This window comes from Fundulus heteroclitus, chromosome 3 (genome assembly GCF_011125445.2).
Source record: "Fundulus heteroclitus isolate FHET01 chromosome 3, MU-UCD_Fhet_4.1, whole genome shotgun sequence".
NCBI lineage: Eukaryota > Metazoa > Chordata > Actinopteri > Cyprinodontiformes > Fundulidae > Fundulus > Fundulus heteroclitus.
Window position 1 is genome coordinate 32,130,998 of NC_046363.1, and position 12,283 is coordinate 32,143,280.

Genomic DNA, 12,283 nt, shown 5'->3' on the forward strand with positions numbered 1-12,283 from the left:
TCTGACTATTTAATGTTGACATTAACCATTCATATTCAGGCAAATCATTTCCACAAATATTTTTTCTTGTTTATAGTTTTACCAGTGAACGACTCGTTTAGTGTAAAGCGCTTTGGGATCGTCGGATATGATAAAACCCTGTACAAGTACAAGCCATTTACCAATTGTCTACATTTGACCTCTGTAAATCATATTGTGTTAAACTTGGCTGTATAAAAAGTGCTCTATAAATAAAGTTTGATAGATTGCACGTTGCTGTGAAATATTACTTTTAAAAGCTTAAAAGTGAGTTGGTTAGCCTATAAAGCATAAAGATGGGACAGTGTGATCGCTCAATACCTTTTTTTTTTTTTTTTTTTTTTTTGCTAAAAAATTAAAAAGGTTGCTTTTTTCTATGAAACATCTAAAAGCGACTGACCACAAAAGAAAAACAAAATCCTCCACCATGGACCTAAAGGCTGCTTCACTGAATGCCCTCCCTTCAGATTAGGTGGACAGCCATGACTTTTGTGCCATACTTAATTTTTTTCAGGATGGATAATATGAAATGAATTAAGCTTCTGGGATATTGATCTGGTCATTTAAGTACTTTACCCGTTGTTATAGTAACCAGTCTTAGCTTTGACCAGGGTCAGTTTCACAGGCAATCCAACAGCACCAGGATGACACATTAATTAATAGGCATCATTGCCTAAATGCATAAAACTGTATTTTGTCTTTGAAGACATCCTTTTGAGGGCTGTTGAACTTTGTTGCAAGCTGAATGTTAGCTCCCTCTAGTGGTACACATAAAAATACACAATCAAATCTACCAACTGTGAACCTCATAGTTTAAGATCAAACTTAAAACGTGTCCTTTGTGGAGGTAGGACATGTTTATAGTATTTCTGACATTGGTTTTGATTTTCTTGCACAATGTGTGTATGGTCAGATATATAATTTAAACCTTAGTTAAAAACAAACAAACACTGCTGTCCTATTTTCTGAGGTAATGCACAATTTAAACATTAACAAAAATCCCACATTTGAACATTTTGTGAAAATAGCAATGAATGCAAAAAAAACAGACGCCTCTTGAATATGAAAAAGACTGGCTGCTTTATTGTCATGGGGATTTTCTGTACAATCAACAGAATTGAGGCGCTTACGGTAAAATTATTGATTTATTATAATCTCCCCCTACATATACTGAGACACACTGTCCAGCCAGTCCCAAGCCAAGTCACAGATACATTAACTGTACAGATTAGCAACGGCAATGAGAATGATCTTGAAAGACATCATTTCTACATGTTTGGGTCCATATTTACAAAATACCATATACACCTCTGAACACGTGTGGCTACATTACAAGATATAAAAACCTAATGTTAAGCCGCTTTCAGATGAATCTACAGTTATTACAAGTAGCAATCGGCGTAGTACAATGTATAACATTAATTTATTGCATAAAGTCCATTTCTTGATAATTAAATGATACAGATGTATTTATGCTAAAATGTACATAAGAAGAAAATATCTTTTTGGGGACGTTTGACTTAAGGACAGTGTGTCTCAGTAATTATCTTCTTCTGTTAGTACCCAGCTGCACACGCTCAGGAACAACAGTCGCAAATAAAAAAGGACAAGACTGATACGTAAACTCATTCGGAGGGTGTGTGTATGCAGTACAGTCCTCATTCATCAGAGTGCTGCAATGAGAAGAGGAAAGGGAGACAAGAACAGCAATTAATATTTCTCAAATTTTCTCTCACCCTGCAAAAATAGACAGACAGACACTTACCGCTCTGCTGGGTTGTGTGCTCCTGTCCTCTTGCTCCTCGAGCCTCTATACCTTTCCAGTATCCCTTAGTTTTTCCACCAGGTCTTCAACTGTCTCCACCTTCATCCCTGCCTGCCTCTGTGGGGGCTCGTCAACCCTCAGAACCTCCAACCGTGAAGTCAGGTCCACACCCAAGTCTGCAGGCTTCACGTTAGCAATCTTCTTCTTCTTTGCTTTCTGAAGAAATAGAAGAGTTATTGTATAGATGTAAGCAAGATTAGATTTTCACAAACCTCAATGTATTTAAATGATAGACCAACACAAAGTTGTACATAATTATGAAGTGGAACTAAGTGGGTCCAGGATTCTTGGATCGATGTGTGCTTCTATGTCTTTGCTCTGTCTTCTCTAACCCCCAGTCAGTCGAGGCAGATGACCGTTCACACTGAGCCTGGTTCTGCTGGAGGTTTTTCCTTCCTGTTAAAAGGGGAGTTTTCCTCTCCACTGTCGCTTCATGCATGCTCAGTATGAGGGATTGCTGCAAAGCCATGGACAAAGCAGACGACTGTCCACTGTGGCTCTACGCTCTTTCAGGAGGAGTGAATGCTGCTTGTCAAGACTTGATGGAATCTTCTGGGTTTCCTTAGATAGGAAACTTTTTGACCAATTTGTCTGATTTGATTGAATTTGACTTTGTAAAGTGTCTTGAGATGACATGTGTTGTGAATTGGCGCTATATAAATAAAATTGAATTGAACCAAAAGGACACGTGGTTTTCAGTGGTTGTGTTTACAAAATAGAAATCTGGAAAGTGTGGTGTTGGAAGACAGCTCTTAAGACAAAATGGTTTAACCACATTTTGCTGCAATTATAGCTGCAACTCATATTGTCTACCAGCTTTCTACATCTAAAAACTTAACTTTTATCTTTCATATGAATTTTCTTTGATCTAGAGCATTCTATAATAGCTCTGGCTGTCTATTCAGAGTAGTTCTGCTCCAAAAAGTTGTACTTCTCGCCTAGTTTACTTAGCATTCATGATGCTTTGTTCTCTAATGATCTCTAACAAACCTCTGATCCTTTGACTCTGATCCTAAATTTAACATTTTGCTTTTCACTATTTGGGTGAATTCTGAACAGAAATGATTGCTCTACATTTTATTTTTGGTATGTCAGATTGAAACAACTGTTGATTAAATACAACACATGACAACGCCATTTTTGTAAAAAAAAATTTTGAGAACCATGTCATTTTATTTCCACATTATGTGCTACTTTCTGTTGGTGTATCATAGGTAGTGCTCATAAATTAAAGTTATCCAAAATGTTCCCAAAATGGCTGACAAGTTCTTTGCATGTTGTTGGCTTCTGTATTTATGAACATAACATCCTGCTACTTACCATGATATTAGGCAGGGTGGCATATCTAGGGGTGTTGAGTCGGAGGTCTGCAGTCAGCACTGCCGGTGTGTTGATCTTAATAGTTTCCAGCCCACCGTCGATTTCTCGGACAACCTTAACCTGAGCTCCGTCCATTGAAACCTCTGATGCAAAGGTACCCTAAAGAAGGAAGAGACGGCTTATATTCACTGGATCAACACGGTTAAAAACAGCGCATTGAGATAAACACTAACAAGACAGAAGCTGTCCATTGGTTGTTACTGTGCACCACCTGCTGGCTTCTGGGTGGAATTACAACACCACGTACTAGAAAAAAACTTAATTACGCTAAAGGGCAGAAACTTTACTATTATTCTAAACAGATATGCATTTACACTAATTGAATAATTGTAAATAACCGTGTTCAACCCTTGGATGTGTTCTTGGTAGCAAGCTACCAAGTTGTGATCCAACAAGAGACATATGCCTCATCTATTGGACAACAAGCTGAATGTCACACCCTCTACCCAATCAGCCTTTGACCATGACCAGCGGAGCTGATCTGAGCAGGAACCCTGTAGCCGTTTCTGACCTGAACCAGTTTCTGCTGGACCTGATAAGGCACCGCCAACATGCAGCCAAACCGGTTAGCAGCGCTGGCACAGCACACTTGTTTTAATCTCAGAACTAGTAAAGATAGATGGGCTTGTTAAAAATGTATTTCATGAGACACTTACCTGAGGCCAGTCCAGTAAGGCCGCTGTCATCTGACCAGTCTGATTACAGTCATCGTCTATGGCCTACAAATGAAAGAAGGACGGAATGAAGAAACCAGCTCTCAAAGTACTATTTATGTTAAAAATGTGAGTTCAAAAGCAAACATATGCAGAATATCAATTTGCTTCTTTCACCTGTTTGCCAAGGATGATGAGCTGAGCGTCCTCCTTCTTGGCCAAAGCAGCCAGGATTTTAGAAACCTGCAAGGGTCCTAGGGTCTCATAATCTTTCCCACTCACTTCCACGTGAATCCCCCGGTCCGCTCCCATGGCAAGAGCAGTACGAATGGTCTCCTGTGTGAGGGAGACGTCGCAATTACTTTCCAAGATATCATTGCAAGTTTTTCCACAGATGACATATCAAATTTGCTTCTCTTGATTAATGCAAATTATCCCCAGTTTAAAAACACACCTAATCAAAAAGTACGGGGATTTAGCATTTCAGATTCGGCAAGATAAAAAAAAAAAAAAAAAAAAAAAAAAAAAAAATTATATAGATATATATATATAGATATATATATATATATATATATATATAGATATATATATAGATATATATATATATATATATATATATATATATATATATATATATATATATATATATATATATATATATATATATATATATACATACACACACACACACACAACAGCAGAAACTGGCAAATTAACTTAGCAAAGGGATTTTAGTCAGTTGCTACTTGATTATGCACAAATAGTGAGTATTTCCTTGTTTACAGTGTTTTATAAATCTATTCATGGCTTTTGGACCTTTTCATTTCTGCTCAATTTACAACCCCAACCTTCACTGTTATTAACTTTACTGTATTTTTCGGACCATAAGGCGCACTGGATTACAAGGCGCATTAAATGTTCTTCCCAAGTGTGTAATATCACTCCTTCCCTCCATGTACACAGCTCTCTCCTGAGAGGGAGAGCTATTCGTCTCTGCCGGGAGAACGGAGTAGTTGGACTACGGGTAGTTGGACTAAGTTTAGTTTAGACATTACAGTCAGGCAGTCTTGTAGACAGCTCAGGGGGCCAATCACATAGTGACACAATGTACCGTAATGTTCCTAATATCCATAGAGTGGAGCGTCTTCGTTCATTACCAAAGTCGTACTTACACATTTTAACAAATTTTTGAGGACATTGTACCACATAAAATTGGTCAGTAAGCACAACAGTAATCATATCTAAAAGGTGCACCATCAATTTGAGAAAATTTAAGGATTTTAAGTACATCTTATAGCCCCAAAAATATGGTATGTTAATGTAATTGGGACTCTATGTAATAGACTAGAACACCTGAGGGCTGTTTTTTGATTAACCTGGATGAGCTCTAATGATCCACAGCTCAAATGGGGGAATATATCGATATATGACAACCAGTGTTGTAGTCAAGTCACTATGCCTCGAGTCCGAGTCCAGGTTCGAGTCTCCAGTGTTCAAGTCCGAGTCAAGTCCAAGTCATTAAAAAAAAATCCGAGTCGAGTCCGAGTCGAGTACACTACTCCTTCGAGTCAAGTCCGAGTCGAGTCACTATTGATCAAGTCGAGTCCAAGTTCCGCACTAAAGTAAGCATAGCCTACATGTTTTTAAACAAAAAAATAATCCACACTCCACCACATTGCACTAATAATTTAGATACACCAAATAATATTCTAATGACATATTAAAATTATAGCCTAATGATATAAAAAAAAAGTCGAGTCTTTTTCTCAATTTCCGAGTCAGAATGATCTGAATGTAGGAGTCCGAGTCCAAGTTCGAGTAATCAGTGCTCAAGTCCAAGTCAAGTCACGAGTCTCTAAATTTAGCTAATGACTCGGACTCGAGTTCGAGTCTCGGACTCGAGTACTACAACACTGATGACAACTATGGTGCACAAATCACACCCTGATAGAAAAGTTTCTAGACGACTGCCATTGTTGAAAGAAAGCCATGAGAAGCCCCCCATCTGTGATTTTTCACAAGCCGAGTTGGGGCCACTGCAATTATGTGGAAGAAGGTCTGCTGGTGAGATGAAACAAAATTAAATGACATGGTCTACATACAGAGCGATAGGTGTGGAGGAAATCTCAATGCACGCTGAGCACACCATCTTAATTGCGAAACATTATAGTTGTGGCATCAGGCTGTGGAGATGCTTCTCTTCAGCGGTGACAGAGAAGCTGGTCAGAGTTGATGGGAAGATGATCCGATCCTAAACATGCAGCCAGAGCTACAATGAAATGGCTTCGATTAAAGCATATCCCTGTGTTAGAATGACCCAGTCGAGATTCAGACCTAAATTCAGTTCAGACCCTGTAGCAGGACAAATTTGTTATTAACGGATGCTCTTCATCCATCTCATTGAGACGGAATCATTTTCCAAAGATGGAGAAAAAATTGTCATATTCTAGACACAACCCGAACAACAAATGGCTGTAAGAGCAGCACAACATGGCCCTACAAAGTGTATATTCAGGGGAATGAAAAGTAAGGCGACACACGTTTTTTATTTCGAAGGAACTTTCAAAACTGTGCATCAATTTCCTTCAATTTCACAAATCTGCACTACTTTGTATTAAGTCTACAGCCCAACTACTTCATTGTTTTGTATCAGGATCTTAACTGATAAAGTGACAAAATGTGAATTTTGTTTAAAGGCACTGTCAGTAGACATCTTCACCATTTTTGACAGAATATGATGACCGTGTTTGTTTTTAAAATGGGTGGCTGAAAAAAAACAACTGGGAAACATTTTAACAAACCACCACAGAAGTCATATTGTTTAGCAAGGCAGGGGTGTAAACTCTAGCCACATCTCTCTCACCTGGGATTGCTGTGGCCCACAGCTGACAGCCACGACCTCCTTAATGAGCTTCTTCTCCTTCAGTTTGACAGCCTCTTCCACAGCGATCTCACAGAAGGGGTTCATCGAGTGCTTCACGCCATCCGTCACTACGCCACTGTTGTCTGGCTTCACCCGAATCTGAAGAGAAACAGAGCAGGAGAGAGTGACTGAAGGGCTACCAGATTACCGGAACCATTCACCAAATCTGATCCAAATAGGGCAAGTCTCATTTACCCTGCCAGAAAGAGGAAGAACACACATTTGTACCTTTAGTGACACCTGTTCAGTAGATACTTAACCTATTTTTCTCCATCAGAGGAAATAATTGACAAAAAAAACAACAGCTGTCTCATATATGTCAATCTTATTTCTCTGATTTTTTTCACTTGAAAGATTTTCATCTTTAAACTAAGCCCAGACTTTAAAATGAGAGATTTACAGAGAAGTTGGCTGAGAACTGGAATTGATCGTTTTAAAACCTGAACGGCCCTGACTGGTATTAACCGATTGGAAAATGCTCTGATTTGTGTTTCCCAATCAGATAACCCACCCTAAAACCAACAACACCACTTCCATGTACATGTTCTTACCAAGGGAAGACAATTCAGTACCAGTGGACTGGGTTCTAGAAATTAAGTTTAAAGAAGCACAAAAACTCTCAGTAGCGCTGACTGCACTCTCTGTCACACAAGGTGTGAATCTATAGTCCTAATCAAAGTAATTAATAATTGATCACATCAGAGAGGCTTCGTAAGGCTCATGCTACAACAATTTAAGGAGTGATCTGACTGTAACATATAACAGCAAATAGGAGCTTTGTCCTATAAAGTCAAGTCCCGGTCTGTGGACCTTTGCTACATATCTTCCCTCTCTCTCTCTCCCATTCCCTGCCAGCCTACTGTCAAATACCAATAGTGCCACAAAATAAATAAAAAAAAATAAACAATGTTAGTGTTACATAGATGTTGCAGATCAAAATTTTAGTATATTGACATAGTACTTCTATATTTTTAGAACAGTTTTAAAGTTAGTGAGATATACTGTCTATACACAATAAAGCCTCAACCTGTCTAGTCCTGGACTCCTGCAATAACTGATAGAGACTGAGAGATGTTTGGGTATTATTTACTGAAAATCAGGTGGTGCCCCAGGTTGGTCATTTTGATCAAAGTGACTAACTAAAGATAAGCAATTGTAACTTTGGTCTGGTTATGACCTTATTAATACTGTCCACATCTTTAAGAAGATTCTACAGATTGGTTTGTAACCTACAAATAACGTCTAATAGGGCTGGGCAATACGGCTGAAATGTAAAATCTCCGATATATACTATACCACATGTGATTAATGCAACTAAATACAAGATGTGAAACATATTTATAAAGCAAGATGGTGGCCCTGCCATTGTAAACAATGAAAATATAACAAAATGTTTGATGCTAGCGGGATTAAACAATGAGCTAAGAACTTGCTTCACTTGTGTAACTTCAAATTAACTCAAAACAAATAAGTAAAAGTAAATTAGAGTGTCTTGTATTATGGTTAAAAAAAGTTTCATGTTTACCATATTTTGACAATATATTTTTCTAAACATATTCAGCATTGCACTCTTTTCTCCTTATGGAAGCCCAATGAGTGCATTGGCAAAGTAAAATCCCGATTTTGCAAAAATTTTGTCTTAACAAATATTGTAAATTCATATTAATTGATTAAAATCGATCACCCAGCCCCAACGACTAATTACAAATCTATTTTATGTTATCTGCTATATGTAGTATTAGGGTTTGTTACCAATCTTTGTCGATAAAAACTGCATGTAATGTAAGGTTAGCTTTAACCTTCATATTACCATATGTCATAACACACATACAAGTACGGCACAATGTTAGAAATACATGTAATCTCTGTGAGTGTTACAATAACAATAAGTTATGTATTTTGATGAATAAATAATTAAACAGTGCTGATGTCTTTCATGGGGGTCATATCAACAACGTTTTAGTGAACAAAGTTGACTTTGGCTAAAATCAGCTGTTTTTTGGCATAAATAACAAGATGTAACTTAGTATTAGTTTCTTAAATGATTTTACTTGCTTTACTACCTTACCACCACTAAACCTTTGAAAACGTATTTGTGCCTTATTAAACAGAACTTGTTTAATGCAGCACACTGTTTTATTGTGTTATCTGTTGTTTTGATTCTTTTTTTTTTAAATCATAATTGCTTCACTGTCTTGCCTTTCACCATTGTATATCTAATTTTTCTTTGTGCAACATGACTTTTTGGAAATGTGCAATAATAATAAATGTGACTTTTGACCTTGACCAAGTGCAGCCAAATAAGACAAAGAGCCAGAATGTGTGGTACCTAAGTAATTAGTTAACTATCATTGCAGTCCAAGCAGTTCTTTGTAATATGCATACACCGACATTGTGATAACAGTACATTTGTGTTGTATTGGGCACATACTACTTTAAACCTTGTAAATGATGCTTTTACAATCATATAAATATATCAATAATTTAGCTAGAATATGTAGTTGTTCCCATTCCAAACAAACAGCTAAACTTTAATGAGCTGAGCGATGGGTGACCACAAGTGAAGTTCTGGACTACAAACTGAATTGCACCGACATTTGAAAACAAGAAAAAAAAATCTTTCAAACATGTCAGCACATAACTGCAGACACACATTTACCTGCGATAAAATATTTTCATTAAATGGGTATTGTTCAAAGCACTATCAAGGACTTTAAGTGACTTAATCTAGATATCTCTTTATTACTTTCTAAAGCACAGAAAGCTAGAACAGAGAGCATGTTCTGAACTGATCCAGCTGCACAGATCCAGTGCTGGCAGCTGCAGAGATCCTGCTGGGGGCAGCCGAGACAGGAGTCTTCTTGCTGTTGCATGAACTTCATAAAACGTGATCCTGCTTTTTGGATCCGCTCCTGGGGTCCAATCCCCGGCGAACAAAGAATAATAAAAAAAAAATACTATATTCTAATAATAATAATATTAACAATAGACGTACGGAACAGAGGTCTAGATGTGGAAATAAACTTGGAAACTGCCTCCTGAGACGAACAGCTCAGCTAGGCACAGGTTACACAACACACAAGAAAAAAAAGCAGGTGCCCGACAGGGAGCCTTTCAGCGTCTTTAATCAATGTAAACTGTGCTGCAATCTAGCAAAAAATAGCAAATGACCTTTGCAATGGATCACAGCAAAAACTTGTCAAGTACATTGACAGATATTAGTAGGCTAACATTAGCTTTCAGAGCACAGAGCCATTGAATAAAGCACATACAGTGCAATTAAAAAGGATGTTATATCGGCTGGAAAGTAAAAAGTGGTTTACCTTAACGGCATAGTCGATGACACGCTTTACTCCAACAAGAACACGGCCCGACATTGTGGATAAAACGATTGACAATCACAGGCTGCCACCGTCACACACAGTCACCGCAGTGAACCTTCACCCAAGGAGGAAAAGTCGGAATTATTTGACGGTGAAACCACCACACGGATTAAGGCGCCGCCTACCGTTCCAGCCAATCATACGCGACTTCCGGACAGCTTCCTGAGTGCTGATTGGTTGAGATCTGATTAAAGTTGTTGCTAAAATCATCGAATAAGTGTTACGATTTATGTTAAGGACGAGTTGTGTCAGGTTTTGGTTAAGAATAACCAGACGTTGCTCACAATTAAAAATAAACACCGACTTCATTGTCTTTTGAGCTGCGGAAACTGTTTAAAGCAGATCGGTGTCATTACGGTGCTCATTTATCTATGTCGTACAGATGGTCAAACGAAGAAAGGTTCCGCTTGATGTGGGGCAAAGTTCACAATTAAGACTGGTGTTTGATTTTACTTTGATGCATGTTAAATAAGACATAATCTTAACTGAATTACTTATTGCGCTATAACTGTGTACCAGTCTGATTCGTCTTCCAATGTTTAAATGTTTGGAGTGCTTATTTCAAACAACTTTGACAAAACATATTCTTAAAACCCTTGTTACTTGTTTTCATACAAAATCAAATGAAATTTGTTAATCTAATTAAATACAAATTTACTTCCACCAATGAAATTTTTATATATATATATATATATATATATATATATATATATATATATATATATATATATATATATATATATATATATATATATATAGAATTCAATTCAGATGAGCTTGAATTGACACAGACTTTTATGAAATATTAATTTACTGTTACTTTGAGCCTGATCATAGCAATGAAAGTTTTCTTAACATTGTAAACAGCACAACAGCAAGACTCAATGTATAATAATGTCTTTAGAGTAGAAATGGTTAAGCATTTCTTGGATTAAAAACAACAACAACAAAACAAAGCATTTTGTTTATTAAAGTGCTCTTTATCATATTTATACCCAAGATACATTTTTATTTTATACTGTTATGATAAAGGAAAGATTGAGGTGTAAATTATAATTATAATATATAATCTGTTTTACAATCATTATTGTTATTATATTACACAATTATCATTACAATTTTAAAGAGTATGTTTTTTAGTTAAGGAAACCATTACCAAAAATAATGCTGTATTATTTTCTAACGTCATAATTATTAATCTAATTAGTGTCGTTTTAAATTGTCCATCAGTTTAGTGAAAACCTGTTAGAAACATGCACTGTACAAACATACACATAAGGTTGTTTCTAGTTTTGTTAATCAACTCCATAAAAACATTGATATGACGATTGTTATTATTTTTATTACCATCTTAGCCTTCATAGTAGTTGCTGTCAATATCATATCAACTATGATTATTACTATTCTTTCATTTTACACTTGTACTCATGTATTTACCGAGAGAGAGAGAGAGAGAGAGAGAGAGAGAGATAAAGAGAGAGAGAGAGAGAGAGAGAGAGAGACATACTTTAAAAAAAAAAAAAAAAAGCACATAAGGGAATTGATTGCAATTGTTATTTAGGGTTAATAATTAAAATTTTCCTGTTTACTGCTCTATGTTTGGTTTCCATCGTAGTGTTCTTCTTTGTGCTTTTGTCATATAGTGACTTTTAAGCCTGCAGATTGGGTGGGCACCATAGAAGATCTTCTGTGGTGAAGATAAGAATTATCGTATCTTCACCACAGAAGATAAGATAAGATAAGATAAGATAAGATAAGATAGGCTTTATTGGTCTCACATTGGAGAAATTCACTTGACACATCGGCTCAGTAGTCAATAATCAAAAGAAGGTGCCAAAAGCAGGAAAAGGTGCATCAGTTATGTACAGTGTGTCCTCATATATACAGTGGATCAAAAACAAAAAACAAAAATAACAATAAAAATACAAAAATAGAAATAAGGCAGAGGATGTCTTATTTATAACTTTATCACTTTAACACTTTATTAAATAAATCCAGTCAAGCACTGTGGTGGCTGGTGGGTGTTGGATTTGACCAAAAGGGGGCCCTAACTCAAAGTCTGCTTAGAGCCCTGTTCAATCTAAGTCTGGTGAGATAAGTA

General features: G+C 36.7%; 1 protein-coding gene across 1 annotated transcript; it reads right to left on the minus strand.

The window, feature by feature from the left end:
- Nucleotides 1-1,074: 1,074 nt before the first annotated feature.
- Nucleotides 1,075-10,265, minus strand: etfb (electron transfer flavoprotein subunit beta). The gene is made up of 7 exons (XM_012851430.3): nt 10,123-10,265; nt 6,740-6,898; nt 4,054-4,212; nt 3,880-3,942; nt 3,164-3,322; nt 1,784-1,999; nt 1,075-1,691 (listed from the first exon to the last, which is right to left on the minus strand). Exons 1-6 carry the CDS (start codon nt 10,174-10,176, stop codon nt 1,829-1,831), a joined length of 765 nt encoding a protein of 254 aa, XP_012706884.2. The 5' UTR covers nt 10,177-10,265; the 3' UTR covers nt 1,075-1,691; nt 1,784-1,828.
- Nucleotides 10,266-12,283: the final 2,018 nt, after the last annotated feature.